We start from the raw sequence: 27,937 nt of genomic DNA on the forward strand, positions 1-27,937 counted from the left end.
TCTACATACTTGTCAGGTGAATGCAATGGTGAGGAAAATGCTGTTCTCCAACCTGCAGAAACAGGTAAAGGATGAGTAAGGTGTGCGCAGGCACTAGGACCGCCTTGTACACCTCTTTTCCACGTTCTCTCCTGTGTGCAGCCTGTTGTATGAGTGCAGATCAAAGTGCAGAAAGGCTGGGTTATTCACCGTGCCTCTCCCCTGGGTTTAGTCATATAGAATATGGCCCAGCTGCTGAAAAGTCTGCAGGACCCACAGCTGGTGGCCCAATTCCAGAGGTACTGTGGGCTGACCCTGCAGCCAAAGGGTGAGGCTAATGGGATTTCTCTAGGGAATTATCCTTTAGAGACCAATCAAGGAGCAAGATGCAAGACCACAGGGGGCAATGGAATTCCCCAGCAAAATGGTAACACCAACCACAGCAATGGATCATATGCAAATGGAGCACTCAAACAGGTAAAATAAAAATCCTTTGAAATGCTCTTTAATTAAGGTGATTAATCCACCATTTTGTTTAACAGAATCAGAATTTAGGCTTTAGTACTCATTATCCAATAGGGATGTAAATGTATGGGCAGAGACTTACTGTGCTTAAATTGTGAGTATTGTTGCCACCCCTCCATTAAACTAGACATACACTGCTTGGCTAATTGGTCATTAATTAAGGTGAATGCTACATACTGCACTGGGTTCACTATAATTATTGTTATCCTTTATATAGCACCTGCAGCACAGGATTTTCTCCTTATTTACATCACTCCCTACCCCAGTGGAGCTTACAGTGTAAGGTCCCTGCTATTTACCCACACTATGGTCAGTTTCAAAACTGCCTATGGCACAATGAGGGGGGGTGCTAAGCAGGTACCTCTTCTGCCTTCTCCTAGTCTGGGATCATATATGCCCAGTGTTGCTTTTTACTGCACACCCCCCTCTGTGGCGTCCCTGCGCACGTGTGTACCTCCACTGCACGCGGGGGGGGGGGGTGGCCCGTCTCTGGTCAGTTTCATTAGATTGGCATTCTGTGAGTAGTAGTTTAGCAACATGTGTTGTGCTGCCCATCCCTGTAAGAAAATTGATCATGCATTAAGGTGTGGCCTGGAGCAACAGGAAGGCTGTTGCTATGTATTTCTTAATGGGCCCTTTTTTAAAATGCAAAAGTGTCATATGTTAGCTTTCCATACACCCCAGGCAGTGAACTTCTACCAGAAGTGCCATCTGAACAGCCATATTATGCTTGTGAATTAAGAAAAAGAAAAATGAATCCCTCAATGTAACTGAAAGATGCCTATTTTAATAATCTAAGCAGCTTTATAACTGGCCCTTTTTTTTTTTTTGTTAATCAAATAATTTGGAATTTCCTTTTTCTCTGTAGTAATAAAACAGTACCTTGTAATTGATCCCAACTAAGACATAAATAATCCTTATTGGATGCAAAACAATCCTATTGGGTTTAATTAATATTTTATTGATATTTTTAAAGTATGGAAGTATGGAGATCCGAATTATGGAAAGACCCCTTATCCGGAATACACTTGGTCCTTAGCATTCTAGAAAACGGGTCCTATACCTGTATATATAATGGCATTGTCCACATAATCTTGAATGTGATCCTTGCCCACTACAGTTGTAATAACGCTAGCAGTATTTAGCCACAAGCATATATGCTCTGAAGTGCAGTTTTGTATGTTACACCACATGGCAACACAAGTTCATTTTACTCTGCCTTTTGGGTCTGTACCCAGGGCAGTAACATCAGGACCAGTTTTATTTTTATGTTCAGAATTGATATCCATTCCTATTGGTACAGACCCACAGGGTCTACTGAAATCTAGTAATACATTTGCAAAGTCATTTGCAGCCTTTTCCATGCTGCCCTCCAAACTTACCTTCAGAAGCTTTGCAGAAATTGCACTCTTTGCATTACAAGAGCCAGAATTCCAATTTTAAAATTTGTATTTTAGTTATTAAAGTTACCAGGAAAGCAATATCCCTCAGGGGAGCAGCGCCCCTGCACTTGTGCTGCCTTGTGGTGGAACATAAAAATTTGTCATTTTTATTTCCTGCACAGTTGGCTAAGGGTGAAGACACACAGAGCTACTAGTAGAAGCTACTTTTATTATGGCTACTAAACTCCAGAAAATACCCATCCATAGTACTTAGGGGGAGATTTATTAAGACACGAACACTCGGAGCGTATCTTCGCCAATTTTTTTGCGCTTGCACGACTTTTTCGTACACCCGCGTGACTTTCGTACAAAAAAATTCGGAAAAGGTTCTGCTGCTGTTTACAATCGTTCGGTACGAAAATTTAGTGACTTTCAGATCGCCAATATGATATTATCGTGACTAATACGATTTTTTCGTAAGCATTTTCGTGATATTTGCGATCTTCAGAAATTACCATATCCAATCCGAATTTTTCCCATTCGGGATTCAAACTCGTGTTTTAATGAATCGGCCCCTTGGAATTGCCTCTGGTAAAACACACACAGAGGCAATTATCAGTAAAAGATCAGCATTGTCTATTTTAGTAGCCACGACAAGTTGCTGTTACTAGTAGCTCCATGTGAGTATTGACACACGGTGCACATTTCAATGCTGAAACTTGTGTATTCTGAAATCTGTTCCAAGTGCCTGTTGCCAGAGGCACTGCATACGCCAGGGTACAGACATATGAGATCACAGATGCAAGTGGATGGGGCTGTTTCTCGGCTTGTGCTTAGTATGACCGAAGCCTAAAAGTTCCTTGCCTCCTGTTTCGGCCAAACAACCTACTTTCCTACAGGGTTTTAAAGGGATTACAAAGTATCTTTCATTGGGCCCTTTTGGGCAGTTGCTTGCCCCATATGACACCATAGAGTTTTACATACATAAAAACTAGTGCAGAGAGTGCTCTTTGCACTAGAAGTGCCACATTTTGTATTTAAAAATCAGAATTTTGGCTCTTTAAGTTAATAGGAGCAGCCCCTGGTAACTTCAGAAGTGCTGCAGATATCACTTCGGCAGGCTGTCACAAGCTAACCAGCTACCGATTCAGTCTGCAGGGGCAAAGTCAGCAACTGTAGATTCTCACAGATGCCAGAGGTACTACTTTAAGATGCCATAGACAGTCTCTATTTATTGGACATGTGGAGGGTTGTTTGAGCCTCTGTGTATTTGAAAGGCCAGGGCATATTTTGAATCTCAGTCCAGACCTGCTCTTCTGCAAAATAGAATGTTTGCCCCTTTACACTACAAACCACCTTTAATATGTGTGCCTATGATGCCAGAACAGAGAAATTCAGACAGGCACAGGAGCTACTGAAGTTATATGGGAAGCTAATTTGTTCCCCACATATACACCTCTTTATTGTGCAGACAGCAGTTATTCTAATAATGTCAATGGCTTACCAAAACTAAGAACAAACGAGAGGTGCCATTGAGTATGCAGCATCTCTCATATCCTCAATTTCTTACATGTAATTGCTCTTTCACTTTGTTAGTTGTAGGAAACCAAAGCAGCAGTGTGATTTCATTCACGTCTTTAACCCCACTCCCAGGCTTCAGTGGAATGCGGAGCACAAATAAGAAAACAAAACTTTCAGGTTTGGCCATGAATCAGTGTGGCACTGCATAGTTGGTGGGGCGTGTCCCATAATGCAAATCTCTCGCAAAGCTTTAAAGGCGAACACAAGCTTAATTACAAAAGTAGGGCAGAAATGTTGTACATTATGGTTTGGGATTCTGTACCAGCCTCTGTGCCCCCAAAGGTGCCCCAGTAACTCCCCATTTTCCTTACTGCTGATTCACTGCACATGCCTGCCACTTACACTGACTCAAAATATACTGTATATAATATAATAAAATGTATGTTATTCCAATGTTTTAGTCTTCTATGAGCTGGTTTGTTCCTGAGGAAAAGCACCACCTTTGCTCAAAACGTTGGACTTTTTTAAATACATACTTTTTTTTATTAGAAAATTAATCAGATTGGTACATGGTAGCACAGAAACCAATTAGCATCAGAATTTAATAATCAGCCCTGTGGCAAACCTAATTTTCTGAGGATTTGTGACAACCCCTAAGCTTAGCTTCTCAGTAGCTGTCCAGAGCACACTGAGCAAGTGCAGTGTCACTGACACTCCTAACAGAATCCTAGAGTGAAGTTCCTATGGTATATTTAAAGGAATGAACCATTAGTATATAAAATATGGCATTTTTAGCCATATTCATTTTTAGGGTTTAGTTCTCCTTTAAAAAAGGAACACTGTTAAAGGTGTAGTCGAGCTCAAAGTTAACTATTAGTAATTTAAAGAATGTACTTTTCTTAGCAACTTTTCAATTAGTCTTTATTGTTCTGTGAGGATACACAGTTTATTTGTTATTGTTACATTTAATCACTTTATTCTATTCATGTTTTGGTCTCTCATTCAAACTACTGGCTGGCTGCAGTGGGGTACAAAGTGTAGTACAGGTATGGGATCCCTTATCCGGAAACCCGTTATCCAGAAAGCTCAGAATTACGGAATGCCTGTCTCCCATAGACTCCATTTTAATCAAATAATTCAGAATTTTAAAACTGATTTCCTTTTTCTCTGTAGAAATAAAACAGAACCTTGTAATTGATTCCAACTAAGATATAATTAATCCTTATTGGGTGCAAAACAATCTTATTGGGTTTAATTGATGTTTTATTGATTATTTAGTAGACTTAAGGAATGGAGATCCAAATTACGGAAAGACCCCTTATCCGGAATAGCCTTGGTCCCGAGCATTCTGGATAACGGGTCCTATACCTGTACAACCGTATGTGGCCCAGAGCTATTTTAACATATATAGCTGGCACGCAGGTTTAAAAATCCACAATGCCTGGGTGTAGATACAGCAACATGATGATATATAATGAAACCTCAATTTTACATCCCCTGATTTTAAGTTTTCCTGCATTTTGCACCATTTTTTTGGGGTCACACTAATATATAACACACAATAAATTCCCTGATTTTACATTTTGCACCATTTTTTCTGGTCCCTTGAAAAACTTAAAATGGGGATTCTGCTCTAAATGAAATCAGAAAAAGAGCCACACTCGCATAACTTAACCAGCAACACAGCAGAATTTACTGAGTGGAAACTAGTGTCTCTCAATAAATGTTGCTGGCTAAGTCCTATGAGTATGGATTTTTTTTCTATTTTTATGTATGGGTATGGGACCCATTATCCAGAATGCTCTGGATAAGGAATCTTTTTTATAATTTGGATCCCATAATTTTAAGTCTGCTACAAATCCATTTATTAAGGTATTAATTAAACCCAATAGGACTGTTTTGCTTTCAGTAAGGATGAATTAAATCTTAGTTGGGATCAAGTACTAGGTACCACTTTATTATTACAGGGAAAAAAGAAGCCAATTTTTAAAATCTGAATTATTTGATTAAAATGGAGTCTATGGGAGATAGCCTTCCTGTAATTTGTAGCTTTCTGGATAATGGATCCCATACAGTACAGTAGAACAATACATTAATAGAGAAAATGGGTCAATATATATACATGCATAAAATACAGTTACATTAAGAGCCAAGAGGGAGGAGATCCCGACCCCATTGATCTGAGTAACTGGACAGAGCCTCAGAATGACAGCTGGCCCTCTCTGCCATGGTACCCCAGTATAAACATACTTTGTTACTCTGTTCTCTTACAGTAACATTTTTCATAAACGTTTGAAATGGAGTCAGCATTCCTTTATGCCTAAAGTGTTAGTGCTTTCTAGCAACTTCTGTATACCGATTTGCTCTTTGCCTTATTTCTTCAGTTTATGTCCACCTGAGAAGCAGTATATTGTACTGACTGCGTTTCTCCAGGTCAGAAGCCAAATAATTTCTTAAGAAACAAGATTACTATTGCATCATGTTTGCTTGCTTAAACCATGACAATGTGTGTAATTAGTTTATTGGTTATAATATATGCTTTTTTACAACCTCTTCATATGTGTTTAAAAAGCTTTCTGCTATAGATGAAAACTGGTTGATAATTTGCTGACTAAGAATGTGAATCCTTTTGTAGTAATTGTGCCACATTCATATTGCAACAATTATACTGTATATCGATTGCCTTAACTACGCACACAGCTCTGGCTCACAAAGCCAGTAGATGAATGATTAGGTAGCAGGTCTGGCAGATACTGTATATACTGGCGAGCCTCTCAAAGTATGGGAACCAAGGACAGCACTTTTGATACACAACTATAGAATGTAATACACAAGCATCTTACACAGTATGGATTTTCTGCTAGAATATTGTTCCAGATTTACCATGTTGATTTGGTTTGAGTAACCCCAGACATGAATCAATACTAATGGGCACCCAGCAGCCACCCCTAATACCTTTACCACCTTCCTGCCTGTCTTTCTCCTGTATCTATGCAGATGAAGGGCAAAACAATACAGAATTAATCTTTACCAGCAAGAACTGTATTTGTTCTTAGTTCTTAGGGCTCTGGCACACGGGGAGATTAGTTGCCCGCGCCAAATCTTCCTGGTGGAGGGTGACTAATCTCCCCGAACTGCCATCCCACCGGCGAAAATGTAAGTCGCCGGTGGGATGGCACACGCTGCACAGGCGATTTTGGCAAATCGCTGAAATTGCCTCGCCGGTGGGATGGCAATTCAGGGAGATTAGTCGCCCGCGAACAGGGAGATTTGTCGCGGGCAACTAATCTCCCTGTGTGCCAGATCCCTTAGGATGCATTTGGCTTACTCATTGTTTGGATTTATTTAATCTGGACCATAAGCAGGTTTGGACTGGGATTTAAAACAGGTCCTTGAATTTCAAGTACACAGAGGCCCAAACAGCCCCCACATGCCCAACAAATAGTGCCTGTCTATTGCATCTTACAGCAGTCTCTCCGGCATTTGCCAGAATCCACAAATTGCCAGTCTGGGTCTGGCTGCAAGTCAAAGTTAAAAAAGTGGGTTTTATAAGATGGAGAATGGAATCTATGAATTGAATTTACAATGTAAATACCACACATACAAATTAAATTACAAACATTTTTATGGCGTACTTCTCCACCAGAGTTTTATAAATGTTCAATGCGCAATTTAAATGCAAATAATTGACCCAACAATCTTCTAATGCAAAGCACCAGCCAAGTCATAATTTCCTATATTACTTTAATGTAATACCTACCATAGTTCAGTTAAGCCTTATTTTCCTCCTTAGTTGCTCATTTGCATAAATATAATCGGAGCCAAATTATACATTTGTCCCATAATTGATCAGGCCTGGTCGTCGTACTTCAAAACCTCCTGACGGTCCACAGATTAGGCAGCAATGATATACAGTAAAGGCCTACTGTCGTCATCTTGCCCATATATATACAGTGGTGTGAAAAACTATCTGCCCCCTTCCTGATTTCTTATTCTTTTGCATGTTTGTCACACTTAAATGTTTCTGCTCATCAAAAACCGTTAACTATTAGTCAAAGATAACATAATTGAACACAAAATGCAGTTTTTAAATGAAGGTTTACGTTATTAAGGGAGAAAAAAAACTCCAAATCTACATGGCCCTGTGTGAAAAAGTGATTGCCCCCCTTGTTAAAAAATAACTTAACTGTGGTTTATCACACCTGAGTTCAATTTCTGTAGTCACCCCCAGGCCTGATTACTGCCACACCTGTTTCAATCAAGAAATCACTTAAATAGGAGCTACCTGACACAGAGAAGTAGACCAAAAGCACCTCAAAAGCTAGACATCATGCCAAGATCCAAAGAAATTCAGGAACAAATGAGAACAAAAGTAATTGAGATCTATCAGTCTGGTAAAGGTTATAAAGCCATTTCTAAAGCTTTGGGACTCCAGCGAACCACAGTGATTATCCACAAATGGCAAAAACATGGAACAGTGGTGAACCTTCCCAGGAGTGGCCGGCCGACCAAAATTACCCCAAGAGCGCAGAGACAACTCATCCGAGAGGCCACAAAAGACCCCAGGACAACATCTAAAGAACTGCAGGCCTCACTTGCCTCAATTAAGGTCAGTGTTCACGACTCCACCATAAGAAAGAGACTGAGCAAAAACGGCCTGCATGGCAGATTTCCAAGGCGCAAACCACTTTTAAGCAAAAAGAACATTAAGGCTCGTCTCAATTTTGCTAAAAAACATCTCAATGATTGCCAAGACTTTTGGGAAAATACCTTGTGGACCGACGAGACAAAAGTTGAACTTTTTGGAAGGTGCGTGTCCCATTACATCTGGCATAAAAGTAACACAGCATTTCAGAAAAAGAACATCATACCAACAGTAAAATATGGTGGTGGTAGTGTGATGGTCTGGGGTTGTTTTGCTGCTTCAGGACCTGGAAGGCTTGCTGTGATAGATGGAACCATGAATTCTACTGTCTACCAAAAAATCCTGAAGGAGAATGTCCGGCCATCTGTTCGTCAACTCAAGCTGAAGCGATCTTGGGTGCTGCAGCAGGACAATGACCCAAAACACACCAGCAAATCCACCTCTGAATGGCTGAAGAAAAACAAAATGAAGACACTGGAGTGGCCTAGTCAAAGTCCTGACCTGAATCCTATTGAGATGTTGTGGCATGACCTTAAAAAGGCGGTTCATGCTAGAAAACCCTCAAATAAAGCTGAATTACAACAATTCTGCAAAGATGAGTGGGCCAAAATTCCTCCAGAGCGCTGTAAAAGACTCATTGCAAGTTATCGCAAACGCTTGATTGCAGTTATTGCTGCTAAGGGTGGCCCAACCAGTTATTAGGTTCAGGGGGCAATTACTTTTTCACACAGGGCCATGTAGGTTTGGATTTGTTTTCTCCCTAAATAATACAAACCCTCATTTAAAAACTGCATTTTGTGTTTACTTGTGTTATCTTTGACTAATAGTTAAATGTGTTTGATGATCAGAAACATTTTGTATGACAAACATGCAAAAGAATAAGAAATCAGGAAGGGGGCAAATAGTTTTTCACACCACTGTATATAATATATACCTTGAAAAAGGTCCCAAAAGGGACTGAAACGTCGGTTGTACATGCAATTATAATACACTAATATTTGTTTGAACCACAAGACCCTTGGTGCTGGTTGTTTGATTTGGTATCTATTTGGTATTCCGTGCACAGGGGCAGCTACATTGTAGCAACTTTCGGAGTGTGGTGCTGTCGTCAGCCTCCAGTTGCTGCCCACCAAGGCAACCACTATGTGCCCAAACCAGTCCACCTATTTAATTCCGCTAAGGACTGCTCTCTATGTCTCTGTGGGAGAGACATTACAATGATGAGCTCATTTAATTAGGCAAATGCAAAGGGCTAAAATGTATAGAAAATTGTGCATGTTTTACTCCTACTATGTCTCTTACCACATGGCACTTGATCTCTGTTTTTTATACTAATCTGTTATAATGTTTGTCGTTTGTCCTCCTAGTTGTGCTATATCAATAAAGTTATATATAATATATATTATATATATAATGTTTTGGTGTTATTTACAAAGTTAATTAAGCCTGTAACACTTCTTAAGACCTTGCAGAGAGAACCAGTGTAGTGTTGGGTCTATTGGTCCCTAATTACTTACCATGCCTAAGGCCCCATTTTGCCACAGTCCATGTCTGTACACAGTACAGGTATGGGATCCCTTATCCGGAAACTCGTTATCCAGAAAGTTCTGAATTACGGACAGGCCATCTCCCATAGACTCCATTATAAGAAAAAAATTCTAGTTTTTAAAAATGATTCCCTTTTTCTCTGTAATAATAAAACAGTACCTTGTATTTGATCCCAAGGATATAATTTATCCTTATTGGAGGTAAAACAAGCCTATTGGGTTTATTCAATACTTAAATGACTTTAAGCAGACTTAAGTTATTGGGATCCAAATTATGGAAAGATCCCTTATCCGGAAAACCCCAGGTCCTGAGGATTCAGGATAACCGGTCCCATACCTGTAGTTATTAGTAGAATCTTGCTTGCATTTTGCATTGGTTTATGTAATTTTAAAATTCCTAAATGTCAATAGGAACATTGCCCTTTGTGGTCATAAATAGAAGCTATATGTAAATATATACAGTAGCTTTTCTTTAGCCGAGTCAAACAACAGGACTAAAAATTGCTCTGGCACAGGCCATGCAATGGCAGGCCATGTACTTGGTCAGTGATTAGGCCTAAAGGTGGCCACACACGTGGCAATTTGCAATCTTTCGTGCGACCATCGGATTTCTACCTCCTTCTGCCGATTCAGCCCTGACGGCAGATTTTGCTCAGGTGCCTTCTATGGCGCCCGATCAAAATCTTTTAACCTGGCCGATCAGCGAGTCGACTGATATCAGCAGCCTCCTGCAATATCGGTCGACTCGCCGACTTACCATATACGCACCGAATATCGTACGAAACGAGGTTTCGTACAATATTATCGGTGTGTGTATGGCCAGCTTTACAGGCAGATCCCATTGATCAGGTGGGGGGTATAACTGCTTTTATTTTAGTAGGTCCGGACTGAGATACAAAATAGGTCTTTGCTTATCAAGTACAGGACCCGTTATCCAGAATGCTTGGGACCAAGGGTATTCCAGATAAGGGGTCTTTCCGTAATTTGGATCTCCATACCTTGTCTAGTCTACTAAAAAATCAATATAACATTAATTAAACCCAATAGGATTGTTTTGCATCCAATAAGGATTATGTATATCTTAGTTGGGATCAAGTACAAGGTACTGTTTAATTTCTACAGAGAAAAAGGGAATCTACAGAGAAAGGGAAATTTTTAAAAATTAGAATTATTTGCTTATAATGGAGTCTATGGGAGACCGCCTTTCCATAATTCGGGACTTTCTGGATAATGGGTTTCCGGATAAGGGATCCTATACCTGTACATAGAGGCCCAAACAGCCCCCCAGCAGCCCAATAAATACTAACTGTCTATGGCATCTTACAGCCGCCCCTCTGGCATTTGCCAGAATCTACAGATTGCCAGTGTGGCCTGCATTTTAGTATCACATAGTGCCACCGCACACAGTGGCAGATCCTGTCTGGAAATAGTCACTACCTTTAAGGTAGGTTAGCACTCCATCAACTGGAAATCTTTGTGCCTTTAAGCACCATTGACCTTACTATATGGATCATTTTCCTTGTTATCAAACTCTGTGGGTAAAACCTTTGATGATTTTTCATGTTTCCTCATAGTATGGGGTGTGTGTGCATGTGGGGTGAGTGACGTGGTCACCAAATTAAATGGTCCCTATGTGTGAGTAATCCTTGTTTCTTACCATGAATTTCCCCTTGCCAGTGAAAGGGCTTGCCTGCCTTCCTCTCCAGTCGCACAATTGTAACTTTGTTTTAGCTGCTGGTATGGTCCTGCTCCATTTTTATAGCAGTCATGCTAACTTTAGCTATTCTCCTGGCCCCCACCAGCTATTTGCATTTCGTTCCCTCTCTCTTTCACGTTAAAAGCTAAATGACACGCTCCCTGCCGCATTTATTTGAACGCTGTCTGCTCTAGAAATGGATGGTTTAAGAGCATCACCAGCTGACACTGTGTTTCCTGGGATAATTTGAGCTGCTTTAAAGCATTAAAAATGCATAGTAATCCCAAAGCATCACATGCTGCTTGGTGCTCAAACCATGCCCAGTGTTGCAGCCTTCAATAAAAACTTGAATAGTTTCCATGATGGCCTGATGAAAAGGCCCTTGTTCCTTAATTCATACTGTTAGGGAATGCTTTTAACCACTGCTTTTCCTCAGGGATTCATATATTTTAAGAGTTTTAGGCAGCTTTGTTGTTTTTTGCTCATCCTGCCATGTAAAATAGACCTGTCATCCAAAAGAACTGGTTAAAGGGGAACAATTATACCTGCAAAAATGTCCATCTGCTTCACAGACAGGTTTTGATAATTTTTTCTTTCTATATTTGTGATATTTGTGCAAGCAACTCATGCTCGTACTCATGGAAGCTGGGCATTCTGAGTGGCTGACAGGAGTAAGTTGATAATATAAGAATTCCAGTGCAGCCAACTGCTCCTTTTTTAAGTCTCCTGCTCCAAGATCCAAAAAAACCCACTGATTTTTAGTTTTTCAAAATTGTACACAAATTTTTGTGGACTTTCCAATGAAAAAAAACCTCTAAAACAATCAATTAAATAAAGATTGTTACAATTAGCCCAGTATTGCTCCCTTCTACAGTGTGATGTAATTAGAGGTGCAAAGTTTGCCACAGGTCTGGTCACCCATACCAACCAATCCAGTAGTTAGAATTTAATAGCTGTTTGTGATTTGCTTCTATGCTGTACATACCATTATGGGGGTGTATATAACAATTTAAAATGTCATGTAGAGTCTACTTAGACTATATGATGTGATGTGAAAACGAATTGTAGGTAATCACTTTATAACTGCTTCTGAGCAATTCTCTTGCTGCAGTGCCCAATTGCTCCTTGCAGCACCCTTAAAGAGCCATTGGCTGGTTTTGATGCATGGTTAAACAGATATTTACTGAGCTTTGATTTAAACTACAAATCCCAGAATCCTCAACAGTGGAATGGCGACAATAACAGGAGCTGTTATGCCGCATGGAAGATACAGTTGTACCGATTCTTTGTATTATATGTGCTCTTAAAGTTATGGAATTAGAAATAGCACTTGGGTGGTTCTGCTATGGGAATGGCTGCTTCATACTGTGCTTTCTTATTTTGTTCTAGGGCAATACCAAGAAATACCGGGTGCAGAACTATTTTCTGTACTACCTCTTCAGATTTGCTGCTGCTCTGGGACAAGAAGTGTTTTACATCACTTTCTTACCTTTCACCTACTGGAATCTTGATCCTTTCATAGGGCATCGTCTGGTTGTTGTCTGGGCTGTAAGTAGAAATCTGTCAAGTCTTCTCTTTGCTTAACATGTATTATTATTGCTATTGGCTATTAATAACTATGCTTCTTTAATTGCATGGACCATACATGGATGTGTAACATATCAATATAGTATGTACTGGCACTCCAGCTGGTGCCACACTGCCTTCCAGTAAAACAAGGCACATAAGCCCAGCATTGTGGTATATGTTGCCACTTTATAATACTTGTTAGAGTATTTCCCTCCCAAATTGCTCAGAGTGCTCTCCGGAGCACTTTTGCAGTTTTATTATCTCTATATTCTTTTTAAATTTAGTAAGATAAATATCTTACTAAAATTCAAAAGAATATTGAGATAATAAAACTGCAAATGTTTTATTAAAATGCTAAAACCATGCTTTTCCCATGGCATCTCTGTGAGATGTTATACTGCCTGCCAGGCACCATAGGCTAAGATGACTGATACAATGCTACACTGTACAGTTCCCTCTTCCTTATTTAGATTTTAAAGGTGTAGCATACTTTTCAGTTCATCTTTTCTATGTTGTAGAATGTCCTATTATTAAAAACTTTTCTATTGCACTTTTAATAGTTTTTGAAATATTCCCTTCCTATGTTATCTCTTTCTATCTTTTAAATGGGGGTCATTGACCCAGGCAATTGCTCTTTGAAGCTACAATTTTATTGTTATTGTTACTTTTTATTGCTTATGTTTCTATTCAGGCCCTCTCGTTTTCACTTTCATGCCTCTCATTCAAACCACTGCCTGGTTGCTAGGGCAAACATGACCTAAGCAACCCGATTGCAATCAGCTGAAATTCTAAGCTGGAGAGCTGCTGTATAAAAAGCTAAATAATTCAGAAACTACAAAAAAATGCAAATGACAACAAAATGCATATAGACTTACAATATCTCTGAATATCATTTAAAGGACCAGTAACACCAAAAATGATTTATATGGATTTAAATATAATGTGCTGTTACCCTGCACTGGTAAAAATAGCATGTTTGCTTTAGAATCACTGCAGTAGTTTATTTAAATAAGCTTCTGTGTTGCCATGGGGGTAGCCATTAAAGCCAAATAGGGCAAAAGGCACAGGTTACATAGCACAGGAAAAAAAAACACTTTCACTTTTTGATCTTCCTGGTCATTTAAAGGTGAATTGCCCCTTTAAGGCAGTTTTAAAAGCTATAAGAGAGAGGGAGAGAGCTGTACAGAGTACAGCATCCAAAAACACTGCCAGGTTCATTTAACCTTCTGGCGACTGTATATCGGCTTAGAGCTGCTGTGGCAAAAAGCCAGACGCTGCCTTCCCAAGAAAATGTTATAGCTCCCAGCCTGCTCAAGGGCTCCATCTATTACTATAAATGACATCGTCATTAAATTATAATTATAATTGGTAACTGGATCACTACATGGAGAAAGCTGGAGACTACAGATTTTATCATCTTAACCTATTGTATTCCTAATTAGTTTTTTTTTTTTCTGACTTTGTTGTCCTTATATCATTCTTTTGTTGCACATTGAGCAGGAATATATGGCATATTATGTGCAAATCCATTTGTTTTTGTGTATATGAGTGGCAATTAAAGATCACTGCACATGCAATGCAAATGAAATCCTAAGTGCCTCACTTGAATAGACAGAGTTAGTGTGCAATCATTTAGTGCCAGAATCTGAGTTTAAGTTCTGAAATAACCCACCAAGGTCTGATAGATCTATCATTCTAGTTTATCTGGAAGTCTGGAGTTGAAAGATGAAATGTTTTTTCCTATTCAGCTGGATTAAACCCTTTGTTCAGTGCTGATACTATCATTATCAAAGGGCAAACTGCCCAATTGCAAATATATGATTGTGCTTTAATGAAGATCTACTGTATAACATTTTCAGAACTGTGCTGAAAGAATAAGCAATCTTGAGTGTAAACCCAGCAACCCAGGCTTACAAGACTCCCATGCAGCACAGACTCAGAAGAACCCTTTATATAACTTATCCTCTTGTTTAGCTCACTCTGCTTTACCAGTTTAGCCCTTAGGCAAGACCCCACTGGAGACTATAAGCAATATATTTTCTCTCTGTAGAAAGGGTTTTCATTGTCTGATGCAGTGTGATCAGTTCAGCATTAGAAAATTTACTGCACTTTATCTCTGACACCATTAACCCTCACTGTATTGCCCAGAGCCATATGTTGTTTATACAAAGAAATGACAGTATATGAAGGTACTTTTCTGTTTAGAATGTTTGTTTTCATCCATTTTCATAAAAAAATGTAAATAGTTTAATTAGTAAAGGGTCTGTGCGCCATATCAAATCTATTGACTCAATGGTTGAGAGTGCTGGAAATTGCCCTTCCCAAAATCTGCTGGTCTATAAGTTTGCCGTGATTCCTATTGTTCTACTGAAATCTTCTTCACTTACATGTACATGCTCTTTTTGACTATTTTGCATCATATGAAAGCCTTTTTTCGCAAAAATGTACCTTCCCAGAGTTATTGTACGGCATACTCAATCTACTGATATTTTTTTAGACCTGTTGTGTAGACAGGGATCTTCTATAAATGCCACTGTTGCTTTTAATGTTCTTCCTATACTCTATGTATGAAGCACAATTATTTATTTTTTATAGTTTTTGGATTATTTGTCTTTATTTTCTGCCTCTTTATATTTTATTCCTTATTGTCGGCTGGTTGCTAGGGTAAATAAGTAGGGATGCACCGAATCCCAGATTCGGTTCATTGACTCAGCGGATTCCGAACCATTTGATTTGGCCAAACTAAATCCAAAACTTGTCTATTGAAAACTAATATCGGTGCATATATGTCTGGCTTAAGACCCTAGCAACCAGATAGCTGCTAAAATACCAAACTGAAGAGCTGCTGAACGAAAAGCAAAATAACTGAGAAATCCTAAAACAATAACAAGTTTAGACCAAATGCAAATTGTTTCAGAATATCAATGTCTACATCATACCAAAAGTTCATTTTAAAGGTGAACTACCCTTTTACATAGAAGTGATCCTTGCAAACAGATTGGCCTTGATAGGGACGAGCTATTAAAGATGCAATTTTTAGTTTTACCCATGTTAATTGCTGAAAAAAAAATAAATTCTAATGTCCTTAAACAATTTACTACAATAAGGTGAATTGTGGCCTATGTTAGCAATAAAAATATTTAAAATGAAAAACCTTCCGAAATCCAATCTCCTGTTGGCTAATATTCGCAGCTCAATCAAACTAGTTGAGCAAGTTGGTATTGGAAGTGATACGATACAAGATTCACTGGGGAGTTTTGGCAGCAGACCCTGGGGGGAATGTTTAGCTATCTCTGTGTATGTAGGGTTTCTGGTTACCATAACACAATACAGTTACTCATTGTTATCACTGATAGACATGCTCTTGCCGATCTTTACTTTAGCCTGTAAGCAGCAATACCACTCTTCAAGGCAGAGAGGGAGATTTTCCACATCCCCCCCCCAGTCTGTGAGGGGAGCCTTGTCTAGAAAATGTTCATGGTGAATGCATAAATTGTATATTATTTCATTATATGATTGTTGGAACATAAGCGTGCCTACCATATGACCGACTGTATAACTTTATATCTGGCTGTTAGAGGATCTTGGGAATGGTAGTTCAATAGATGGAGGCCTGCTGTTTAAATATCATGCATTTACATAGATTTTACTCACAAGCAAGAGCCTTGTAATTTCTGTAATGTGCTGGGCCCCCTCCTGAGTTATTTATAATCTCTGAGCATTGCATTCAACAGAATTCCCTATACCTTCTCAAATGACCTTATTTACTCCAGCAATCCCCTCTGGCACCTGCAATGTTTTCAGTGGCTTCACAGGTATTTCCCATAGAGAGCATATATTCCTTCCATATGTAGCACACAGCCATTTCTAAATAATATCCATAGGGAGGAATGCTACTTGTACCTGTTAACATCTGATGACAGAAACACTGATTTCATATCATTTGGTCTTGATATTTACTGTATCAGTGTCTCCTGATCAGTGAAGGTCTTCATTATTTATAAGTGTAACAGTCTATGTGTACATCATGTATTTATACATATATAATATATACAGCATTGCTCTTTGTTATCTCTCAGCCATACGCTCATTCCCTCCACTTCAGCACAGGCTTATTTTTAGCAATTCCGTCAGCCAAAAGTCTTTTCTGCCTTTGTTACCATAGAAACGGCTGTTTGAGGTGCCCAAGTCACAGCTGGAGGTGTCTTTCTACATCAGCTCGAAAGGGATGTACCCTCCCACTCATGCTCTGTGGGTAAATGGACTCAAAAAATGAACACAGAGAGTGAGCCAATGACCCAAGTGACGCAAGGTGCCTACGTTGTCCCCAGAGCTCTGACGATGAAAGCCAAGTTAATTCTGCTACCAGTAACCTGGAGTGATTACAGTGACAGAGAGATGGCCTGTGTTGTAAAATATGTCTGCTAGCTCTAATAAAACATGACTAGACTGCTATTTTTCAGTAGGGCAAACACCACAGGCCTTGAGATTCCCAGGATGCTTGGGATGTGATTAGCAAGCGCTAGTGCAAGAAAGCATGACAAATCCTAGGTGGGACAATAAATTGTACAGATTATTTTATATGGGCCTATATTGGAAATAAAGGGTCCCTTGCAATTATCCTTGGTTGTGGCTCACTGGGAGAGCTTCTGGTACTCTGTCAGACAAGTCTAACCCTGTTCACCATAAAATGTCCATATTTGTTCCCCTGATGCCTGGGAAACATCTGACAGCATTGTATTGGCACTTTTTCAGTAAAAAAATGCTCATTTGCTCATTAGAGTGAGCTGTGGGGCATTTGAATGCTAGCCTATACATCATATGTTTTGCCTTTGAAAAAAGTAATAAAGTTATTGGTGCTCAGCACAGAAGCACAGGAGATAATAACTGAAAATGTTCTCCATGAAGATGTGATCTGTAGCACTGATCTGTAGTATCATATCAAGGCAAGCTAACGTTTTTCCAGCTGCTTTCATATTTCCACCTTCTTTGCCTCTGCAGATTGTCATGTATTTGGGCCAAGCTTCTAAGGACCTTTTAAAATGGCCACGTCCTTCATCTCCCCCTGTGGTAAAGCTGGAAACCAGAGTAGATGCTGAATATGGAATGCCATCCACACATGCTATTGCTGCTACTGCAATTTCATTCACGTTCCTCTTGGCAACAGTGGGGCGATATCAGGTAGGAAGTTTTTTTCCACTTATTAAAATAATGCTTGAGATTTGATTTGTTGCTGGAGTACAAGGGATTTGGCACAGGAGATTTAAACAAATGTCAAATCCCAAGTGCTGTAAGTGCTGAGTGGCATGTTACCCCCTAAAATTGTTCTGTCCTGGGCCAGGGGCGTAACTACTCAGCGCCAGGCCCCCCCGCAAAAATATCTTCAGAGGGGCCCAGTGCAGAGTCGCAAATGTACCCAGCCCCCCACCCTGACACGTCCTCCCTCTGCTCCGATGAGTCCCCCTGCCCCCAGCCCACTCGCCTATAATTCCCAGCTTCGCCCACTCTACTACCTAGAAGCCATCGTGAAGCAGAGATACTCATGCACAATGAAGAAAGTTATGCCACTGGCCTGGGCCTTTGTGTCCTTCCCACAAATCCGGGCCTGGATGTAACAAAAGTCATATTAACTTATACCAACCCAGCAGCAGGCTTCATTTACTGGTCATCTGCTTAAAAGTAAACATCTGTATAGCTGCTATGGGAAACTGGTGCAAACCTTGCAACTTTTAATAAATTCCCTGTAAAGTGTCTGTGGCCAGAACCACAAATGACAATGGCTACTAAAATATGTCCAGAATTTTACTATAGCATGAGGAATGGTTCCTCTTAAACAAACACGAATTAGGGTTTTTTGGCTCACATTATCCAGGCTTTTGGATGGCAATGACAGGTGGGGATATGATGGCATGGGGTAGGGAAATGGGCAGATGGGGCAGGAAAATGGGTTAGTGGGGCGAGTAAATGGGCAGTTGGGGAAATGGGCAGAGCAGAAGTGGCGCTGTTCGTATTAGGGGAATTGGGCAGCAGAGAAGTTAAGAAGGTGAGAAAAGGGAGGTATTTATAAGGTGTTACAAATTTACCAGCAAGTACATTGCCGGTAAATTTGGAATACTGGCCCTGGCTCTAGCCGGTGTTTTACTAGTTAGGCCAGTCAAATACTGGCCAGGTGGCAACCATAACGCTTACATATTCTTGTACCATAATTCTGTACTGTATTTGAAAAAACTTTAATGATCCAAATAAGAACCCATTTTACTGTAAAATTTTGGTGCCTGCAATGCCCAGTCTCATCCTTCTCTCATATTTTTTCTGCAGTACCCATTTTGGCTTGGATTTTTGGCTGCACTCTTCTTATCCACTCTTGTGTCCCTTAGCAGGCTGTATACAGGGATGCATACTGTGTTGGTGAGTCCTGCTATTTATACGTCAGTATTATAAATGTTACACGATTTAGTGCATGTATTTTGTGTGCCTCCACTTGCCAGTCAATCATCGCTTGTTCTGCAGTTACATGGGTTCCACCAGTATTTCGTTGTGATATCTAATTTAATAAATATTAATATCGGGTTAGATGGGTGAACTTTTCAGACTGATACATAAGCAATTGGGTCTGAGAGACCAGGATGCCAGCATTAGCATCTCTTAGCACTTAGACTGTAAGTTCTATGGGGTAGGGACCTCCTTCCTACTGTGTCTCACACCACATGGCACTTATTCCCTGTGTATTTATATATATTTATTGTATTTATTTATTATAACACTTGTCCTCCCTGTGTGTAATTGTGTATATTGTAAGATTGTACAGCGCTGCATACCCTTGTAGCACTTTATAAATAAAGTTATACATTCATACATACATACATCTCGAGGAATGGCTGCCAGGGCATCTCCAGCATGCTCTGTCTGTACTGCCTGCTAGTTTAACAGATTGTGGGCTGCACGGTAAAGATTTGTAGGGATGCATTTGTATTTTTATCTGCTTGTATCTTTGCATAACATTTTTGTATATTGATATCAACCTTTTATATTTCCCAGAGTAGTGATAGTCAACCCGTAACCTTCCAAATATTATTGAACTACATTTTTCAGAATTTTTTGACTGCTTTCTACTGTTCACAGGTTTTGGAGGCTGTAGTGAAAAGCAGCTTGAGACAAAGGGCTGGATACTCCTGCTTTAAATCCTTATAACATGACTGGTGGCTCCCTTGACCCTTCTGACTATTTCTGTATTATGTCTGAAGTTGAACCTCTTTGTTGTTCAGTGAATATGTATTTCTTTAGTGGTGCATATATTCTAAAAAAAAAAAATTGTTGGATGCCTAAGGTGCTTAAATATATTCACACTTTTATTAAACAAATAACACACAAACCTGGGTGCACTGCATTCAGTACTAACAATACTGCAGTCACTGGTGCCACTCATGCTCCCTTTACTGGTGGGTCAGTACTATTCCTACTTACACACTAAAGTGGAATGTTCTTATTTTTCTTCACCACTCACAAGATATAAACCTTATACAAGATAACAAGCCCTAGTGGTTGCTTCACCAAAAATATTAAACTGACTCCTGGTGTATATGCTCCTGGGAGCCACTGATCCTTGCTGTCACAGGAGACTACCCTAAGCATGTGCATATAAAATCTACATCAGCAGAACCTTTCTAACCACACCTCACAGAAAAACCCACACAGCACATTAGTTTTATATGCAGCTTTACTGTAAGGAACACTACCCCTAGGCGGGTGTACTTTCAAGAGGCATAGTTGTACCACACCCATACTCACCATGTGTTGGAGTCTTGTTGAGGCTTGTCAACCAGCTCCTGCACTGATCAGATTTTAGGTCACCATCCATCCATTTCGTCCTAGCCTTCACGCATTTATCTGTTGGCTAGCCAAGAGAAAATATCATACAATATACTAAAACCATCTGCTATGAAGCACAATTAGTGACAAGTTCACAAGGTTATCTTGTGGCATTTGCACGGGAGTGTACCCACATCTGCCTTCACATATCAATCCTGCCAACACTAAGGTGAAAGGTCGAATCCTACATATCCACCAACAATGGCACTGTTCATAGGCAACTTTACGATCTTGTAGACTTCATTACATTTAATCTGCCCTTTTTATGATATCTCAAATGGTACATTCCTTGGAGCCCTGTGAAAGGAAAGTCTGTTAACTAATCTTGTATTTATTTCTGTCCTGCTGTGAGCAGCCAAGAAGATGCTCTAAATTCTAAAGGTAGCTTAAAACCATTTGTTAGTGGCTGTTGTATGGTGCGTGAAAGACAATAGCCCATGCTGTAACCCAGTGTTGCCCAACAAGTGGCCCGGGGGCCACATGCAGGGCCCCTTTATGCTTAGCAGTGGCCCCCATGCTAGGGAACTCATCAGGAAGCCTTTGTTGCCTGCACAGACTTTATGGAGGTCTCTGAAGTGTTCACTTGCATACACATATCATAAAATAATTCACACTGCCATATATAATAGAAAGTACATGATGCTTTTCTTTAGTAAATTCTCAGACAACCTGGAGTACTGCACATTACACACCATATGTAAAAAGGTACACAAAACATAACTGGGCTATCACCAACACAAAATATATGTACAACCCTTTTTTAGTAGCCAGGGTCTATTTGTGATTCCCTCTTGCATGTTGCCCATTTCTTGTGTAACCCATTACTGACTAATAGCCATATTGAGCCAAGTACTAAGGGAACCATGGCTTGCAACACTCCACTGTACACCTAGCTGGCCTAACGGCTCACACCCTGACGCACACTGATGCAGGATAACCCTTTGTGATATTTTGCATTTTAACAATATATTACAATTTTACCAATCTGAACCTGAAGGCTATCCGCGCCTGTCTGCAGGCCCTTTCATAACAACCCCAAGTAACTCCAACTTCACTCTGCAAATCAATGGGCAACTTCTTACAAGTGGTAAACAGGGAGACCATCCAAAATCACAGAAAAAGAGGAGAGCACCTTCACGCAGATGAACTGCTTCAGCCTTTATTCATACCACAGTGTGCTGTTGTGCGTGAAGGTGCTCTCCTCTTTTTCTGTGATAGTCCAAAAAGCCAGGCGGTGGGCTATTGGGGATTGACGCATCGTGCCGTGTGAGCAGTAAGGCTGAGCGTTTATATATATATTCAATTTTCTAAACCATCCAAAATGTAAGCATTGGTTCCCTATGGAGTATGGCACATGAGCAGCTACTGGAAGATTTGCTCTTGGGGGAATCTCAAGGGTGGCCGGGTTCATTCTCCCTTAAAGGGCTTTTTCACCTTTAGATTAACTTTCCGTAAGTTATAGAATGACCTTCTTAGCAAGTTTTCAGTGAAAGGTTTTAAATTATTTCCCTTCCTCTTCTGATTCTTTCCAGCTTTCAAATGAAGGTCACTGACCCCAGCATCCAAAAATCTGTTGCTCTATGTGGCTACAGTTTTATTGTTTTTGTTACTTTTCATTACTTTTCTTTCTATTAATGCCCTTCTCTATTCATATGTATGTCTCTCTTTCAAACCACTACTTGGTTGGTATGTTAAATTGGACCCTAGCAACCAGATAAATGCTGAAACTCCAAACTGGAGCGCTGCTGACCAAAAAGCTAAGAAATTCAAAATCTGCAAATATTAAAAATTGAAGACCATCCACAAATTGTTTTAAAATAGCACTCTATACATCATACTTAAAATTAATTTAAAGGTGAAAAACCCTGTTTAAGTACATGTATTAGTCATATATACAGTGCCAACATATTCCCCTGCTTTAGAGCAGGGGTAGGGAACCTATGGCTCGGGAGCCAGATGTGGCTCTTTTGATGGCTGGCTCGCTGCCAAATCTTTAATAAAAAAAATAATAGGGGCGTGGCCTGCGCTCGGCAGATAGAAGACATATTATAAGCCTTAGAACACACCTTCTATACGCCGAGCGCAGGCCACGCCCTCCGCTGCATCGCATCCTTGGGACCCACCCTACCTTGCCCCGCAGCATCCGCGGCCAAACATATTGTTTGGCTCTCACGGAATTACATTTTAAAATATGTGGTGTTTATGGCTCTCTCAGCCAAAAAGGTTCCCGACCCCTGCTTTAGAGGGAAGGAATTACACCCTTTCTAGCATCCAAGCTATTATCTAATTGCTAAGTATTAGTATTCATACAGACCGCAACAAGAGGTCTTCTGCATTTACCTATTATCAATATAAATACAACAATAAGACATTTTGTGCATGAAGCTACCAAGCAATGCCCTCCCCTTTAAGCAAAATAGGGATTGTTTATCCATTTATTGCAATATAATTCAAGCTGGCCAACTATATCAAAATCATCTCCAGTCTGGCCAGCCCTACACTCACTTTTATCTGATTCACTATGAATTCTACTGCTTCATTATACATTTAAAAACAATGGGACTGAGTTTTACCTGCAACTTGCTTGCTTTCAAGATTAAACCAAACCCCCCCCCCCCGCAAATGGTTGCCCTTTTTATTGGCTCCACTTGGATCACCTGACTGTAGCTGGTAATGGGTGAGTGCAGAGGACCTCTTGTTGCTGTCTGCATGAATTTTGTGGTCACAGCCTCGTTGCCCCCCCCCCGCCTATTGGTTTAAAATTTAGTGGTGAGTACAACTTTCCCCTGTGTTTAGTATTAATTTAATTAAAAAAATGCAATGCCACATAATCTGCACCCACACAATTTACAAAGACTCCTATCTAAATACTAAATGTTAATTTTTGTCAAAATCAAGAATTGGAGTCAGACTATTCTCATTCTCGCCCATTCAAAGATGTGGGGTGAGAAGCAGTTAATTAGTACATGGTGGCTATGTGAGGAGTATTTCTACCCACAGAGGAACAATAGCATCTATTGGCTGCCTCACAGCAGGAGAGGTGGGAAATGCAGTGCAGGTCAGTGATTCCCTGTCCCTTCCAGCAGAGAATGGATTAGAGTTCAGAGGAGTTCACAGGAATTAGCACATTTTATGTTGCTCTAAAGCAAAGGAAATTCTGAATATTTAAAGCCTCAAAAGTATTTTGAAGGTGAGTCAAAGGAATTCTTGTAGAGATGGAATCCAATTAAAGGAGAGATTATTCATTTCTGTGGGGTTGAAACAGAAAACACAGGGCTGGAAAGGTTTATAATGGAAAAGGGTGTGTGGTGTTTTGTGGAAAATCCAAATAAATTTAGCAATTGATTCCTATTCCCATACACCAGGGCTCAGGCCCGGACTGGCAGTCTGTATAGAGGCTGCTGTAAGATGCCACAGACAGTCACTATTTATTGGGCTGGTGGGGGGCTGTTTGGGCCCCTGTGTACTTGAAATGCCAGGACCTATGTGAATCCCAGTCTAGGCCTGCCAGGGCTTTCCAAATGGACCCACTACGTATAAAAAGTTAAAACACTTCTATTGGATGTCCAACCTCTGGCCTTCTAGTTATTTACTGTTGCCACCAGTGGCATAACTACTCTGAGCCGCCCCCCCCCCTGCAAAAAAATTTTCATATGGGCCCGGCCCAGACTAGCAAACTCTAGCAGCCCCCGGCCCCCTTTCCCCCACCCACAATGTTGTGTCCACTGCATTGTATCGCTGCATTGCTTAAAAATTCCCGCTAGCCACCCATGCTCCTATCTAAAAACTGATGGGGAGCAGGTATTTACAAGCAATGATAGAGGAAGCAGATGGAGCTTCCCTAGAACAGTACTTTTTTGGGGGCCTCTGGGTGGGGCAGTAATACTTGAATAATGAAAATGATATATGTACAACAGCTGGGAAGCTTCAGGGTGGTCTTCCTTGACATGAAGACCCAATCAAAAAGTTGCTTAGAACTCACCATTCTATAACATACTAAAATTTAACTTAAAGGTAAACCACCCCTTTCAGTCATGAGGTTCTAACACAAGGAATGAGAATGTGCAAGAGTAATGGGTTGCTATTGAGATTTTTCATGTTTAGATTGGTATTATAATGAGACTGGTGTTTTTGCATGCTTTAAGTGTTGGTCAGGTTATTCTATGTCCTATGTTTGATTAGTTATTCTACTGAAATGGTCCAGCTTTAAAGCATGCATTTTATATGCACCAGCCAGCAACCCACCCCTTTTCTGGGGGGTGATGGTTGCAAGTTTTAAGCCTTACTGGAGGGAAAGGACTGGTGTCAGGTGGTATGGTTATTGTACCAGTTGTGGGCCTGAGAAAAGAACAAAAAATGAGAAAACAGGGGAAATAATGGAAAATCAGAAGTTAGAGAATTAGAAAAAAAGGCAAGAGGAAGGTGGAGCGGAAAGAAAATGTAGAAGGGAGAAAAACTGGGAGCAGATGGGAAGAGGGAGAGTGAAGATGAGGAGTAGAAATTAAATGTTTAGCATTGAAAGGAGGTTTGGAACCTCTGTCCTAAGGTGTTACCTGCCCCAGATTGAGCAAACTCATGCCAACTGTACCTGTGTAATATATAAATGTGTAATATATACCCCACTGCCATAATCACACAGTCTAAAAAGTGTCAGTAGCTCTTCCATTGTGTAGGTTGGAGAGCAACATGCTGCCATTAAAACGTATGGGGAAACAATACTACAATTCAAATATGTAACTGTCTTTTAACAGATTATTGTACATTATGTACTTTTTTAGGATCTAGATCTTGTCTAACAGCTGTATCTTGTTTTTTGTTTGCAGGATGTCATCTGCGGAGCTTTGATCGCCCTGTTATTTTTGGCATTAACTTACCCAGTATGGGACAAGATGGATGAAGTGCTTCTTGCCCACCCTCTCTCTCCAATATTTACAGTCACTGTGGGCTTTCTCTCAAGCTACAACTACCCTAAAATGGATCATTATAGTACCACCCGAGCTGACACTACTACTATAATTGGAGTTGCAGTTGGCACTTGTGTGGGTGTCTCAGTCAGCAAGCTTCAACTGAATTCTATACCTTCAAGCCATTTTCCTCTGCCCATTCCTCCCATCAGTTTGCACAGTGTGGTACTACAAACAGAGCGGTTTCTTCTCGGGGTCCTTCTTCTGCTCATAACACGATTTGTTGCAAAAACACTCTCACTGCAAACTCTTGGTAAATGGCACAATGTTTGCACTCAGGACCATCTTGTTAGGCAAAGACTGGAAATTGAAGTGCCCTACAAGTTTGTGACCTACACCTCAATAGGCCTTGTTGCTACTGGCGTGGTTCCTCAGCTCTGTGAGTTTCTAGGAATATAAGGAGCACAATTAAGAGTTAACAGCATATCTGAGCTACTACTTTAAAAGTAACCATCACAGACATGAGTGTTTACCACAATGATTGTACTGAACGTTTTACAAACAAGCCACTTCTTCAAGTCCAAGGCTCAGTACTATCCTGATGTTAATTTGGGAAAACAAAAATATCCAGCCACCTACTAAACTATTGCACAAGGCTTTCTTTGTGATTGCACAGAATACCCTGGTGGTGTGACTAGTGATTAGAACTAATTACACTTTAGTGTTTTTGCACTTGCACTACTTACTGGGTTAAGAGAGAGAGAGAGAACAACCACTAGGAAGAAACCTAACACTTTCTAACAAATGATTATAGTCATTTTAGAACAGTTTGTTGTGCCACACAAAGTCCGGCTATCAACACTAATATTTTCACAAGTTAGGAAAGCTTTTCAAGAATCGTCTTACAGGATAATAAAGTTCTCAAGTGGGCAACAACCAACCAAAGCTGCTCCTCCCATGGGTGAACTAATTCATTTACCCAACATCCAGCAAAAGGAATGGCCAGGTGTTCGAGGTCACACCTAGGTTGTGAGGTGCCACAAGTTGGACATCCAGTGATGTTGTGGCCTTAGCTTGATCACTAGGAACAATGATTCCTGTTCTACAGCACTGACAAATATTTTCATGGTGTCTTCTGTATCATCCAGTTAGTTTAGTTAGTATTTTCAATTCTCCTATATTAAAGGAGTAGGCTAAAATGAAGACTGCGGGTTATTGTATATATATATTATATATTGTATATATATTATATATACACACATATAAAGAAATCACAATAAACCCATCAAGTCTGAATGTCTGACTGTAAAAAATCCTACATTTAAAGAAAAAAAATTGACCCCTTCTTAGAAGCTGTTATTTCTAATCTTTAATTATATAGAGTGTATACACATTAAACAAAAAAACCCTTAAACATGAAGCAAGAAAAATTATGAATTTTTCTTGGTTGAAAGGGTTGTGTTTGCCAAGCCAGTATTAATTGTATGGTCCTACTATATACATGCAATGTCCAACCCAAACGGTATCTAACTTATCAGTCTGTGGCCCAAACAAACAAATGCTTTATAACTGACATACACAGTTATGGGAAAATAGTATTCTGGTAGTTTGGGACAATGGCTTAAATAATTAGATCTGCTGGCCAAGAAAATAAACTGCAGCTCTTCATCTGTTGAAGCACAATGCACCCATTGACAAGCTGATTGGACAAATCTGTTTCAATGCAATATGGTTGAAATTGCCCCATTCTGGGTGTGTATGGCCTTTTAAAGACTCCTTTAGGTCCGGTTCTGACTGTAGCAGGCAGTTGGCTCCCAAGAGAGCAAACCTCAGAGCCTTTTTGTCTGGGGTCTTTGCAGCAATGTCATGGGCTTCAAATAAATAACTGAATGAATCCCCAAATAGGTTATAATAATCAGTGTTAAAAAAAAAAGGTGGTGTGTGGACTGGACTAGGGAAGCAGGAACGGAGCTCCTAGAGAAATACAAATGGTTCATGTAATGAGATGAGATGGTGTATATCTGCAAATGAGGGGCCATGAGGTTCTGAATGTTGTGTTTAGGCATAAATGCCCAGTTTTTATATTTAACAAATATCTGCTTGCACTGCTGCCTCCCCTGAATTCTGTACATTTACACTGAACAAATCTGGTTATCCTGTACATGCAATGCACAGATCATTCCTAGAAATAATGAAAGCAGCATTTCATTACATTAAAATGTGTATGTGCTTACTGGTCTTTGTTTTTCACTTGGTATTTGGTATTTTGTATTGGAAATAAAAGGCATCTATAGAGTTTA

At 40.0% G+C, this 27,937-nt stretch overlaps 1 protein-coding gene across 1 annotated transcript; it reads left to right on the forward strand.

The window, feature by feature from the left end:
• On the forward strand, nt 1-27,937 carry sgpp2 (sphingosine-1-phosphate phosphatase 2). The gene is made up of 5 exons (XM_002936602.5): nt 1-456; nt 12,685-12,843; nt 17,866-18,045; nt 19,183-19,272; nt 25,557-27,937. The coding sequence occupies exons 1-5, from the start codon at nt 223-225 to the stop codon at nt 26,094-26,096; spliced, it is 1,203 nt and encodes a 400-aa protein (XP_002936648.1). The 5' UTR covers nt 1-222; the 3' UTR covers nt 26,097-27,937.

The sequence above is a fragment of the Xenopus tropicalis genome, chromosome 5 (genome assembly GCF_000004195.4).
Source record: "Xenopus tropicalis strain Nigerian chromosome 5, UCB_Xtro_10.0, whole genome shotgun sequence".
NCBI classification, from domain to species: domain Eukaryota; kingdom Metazoa; phylum Chordata; class Amphibia; order Anura; family Pipidae; genus Xenopus; species Xenopus tropicalis.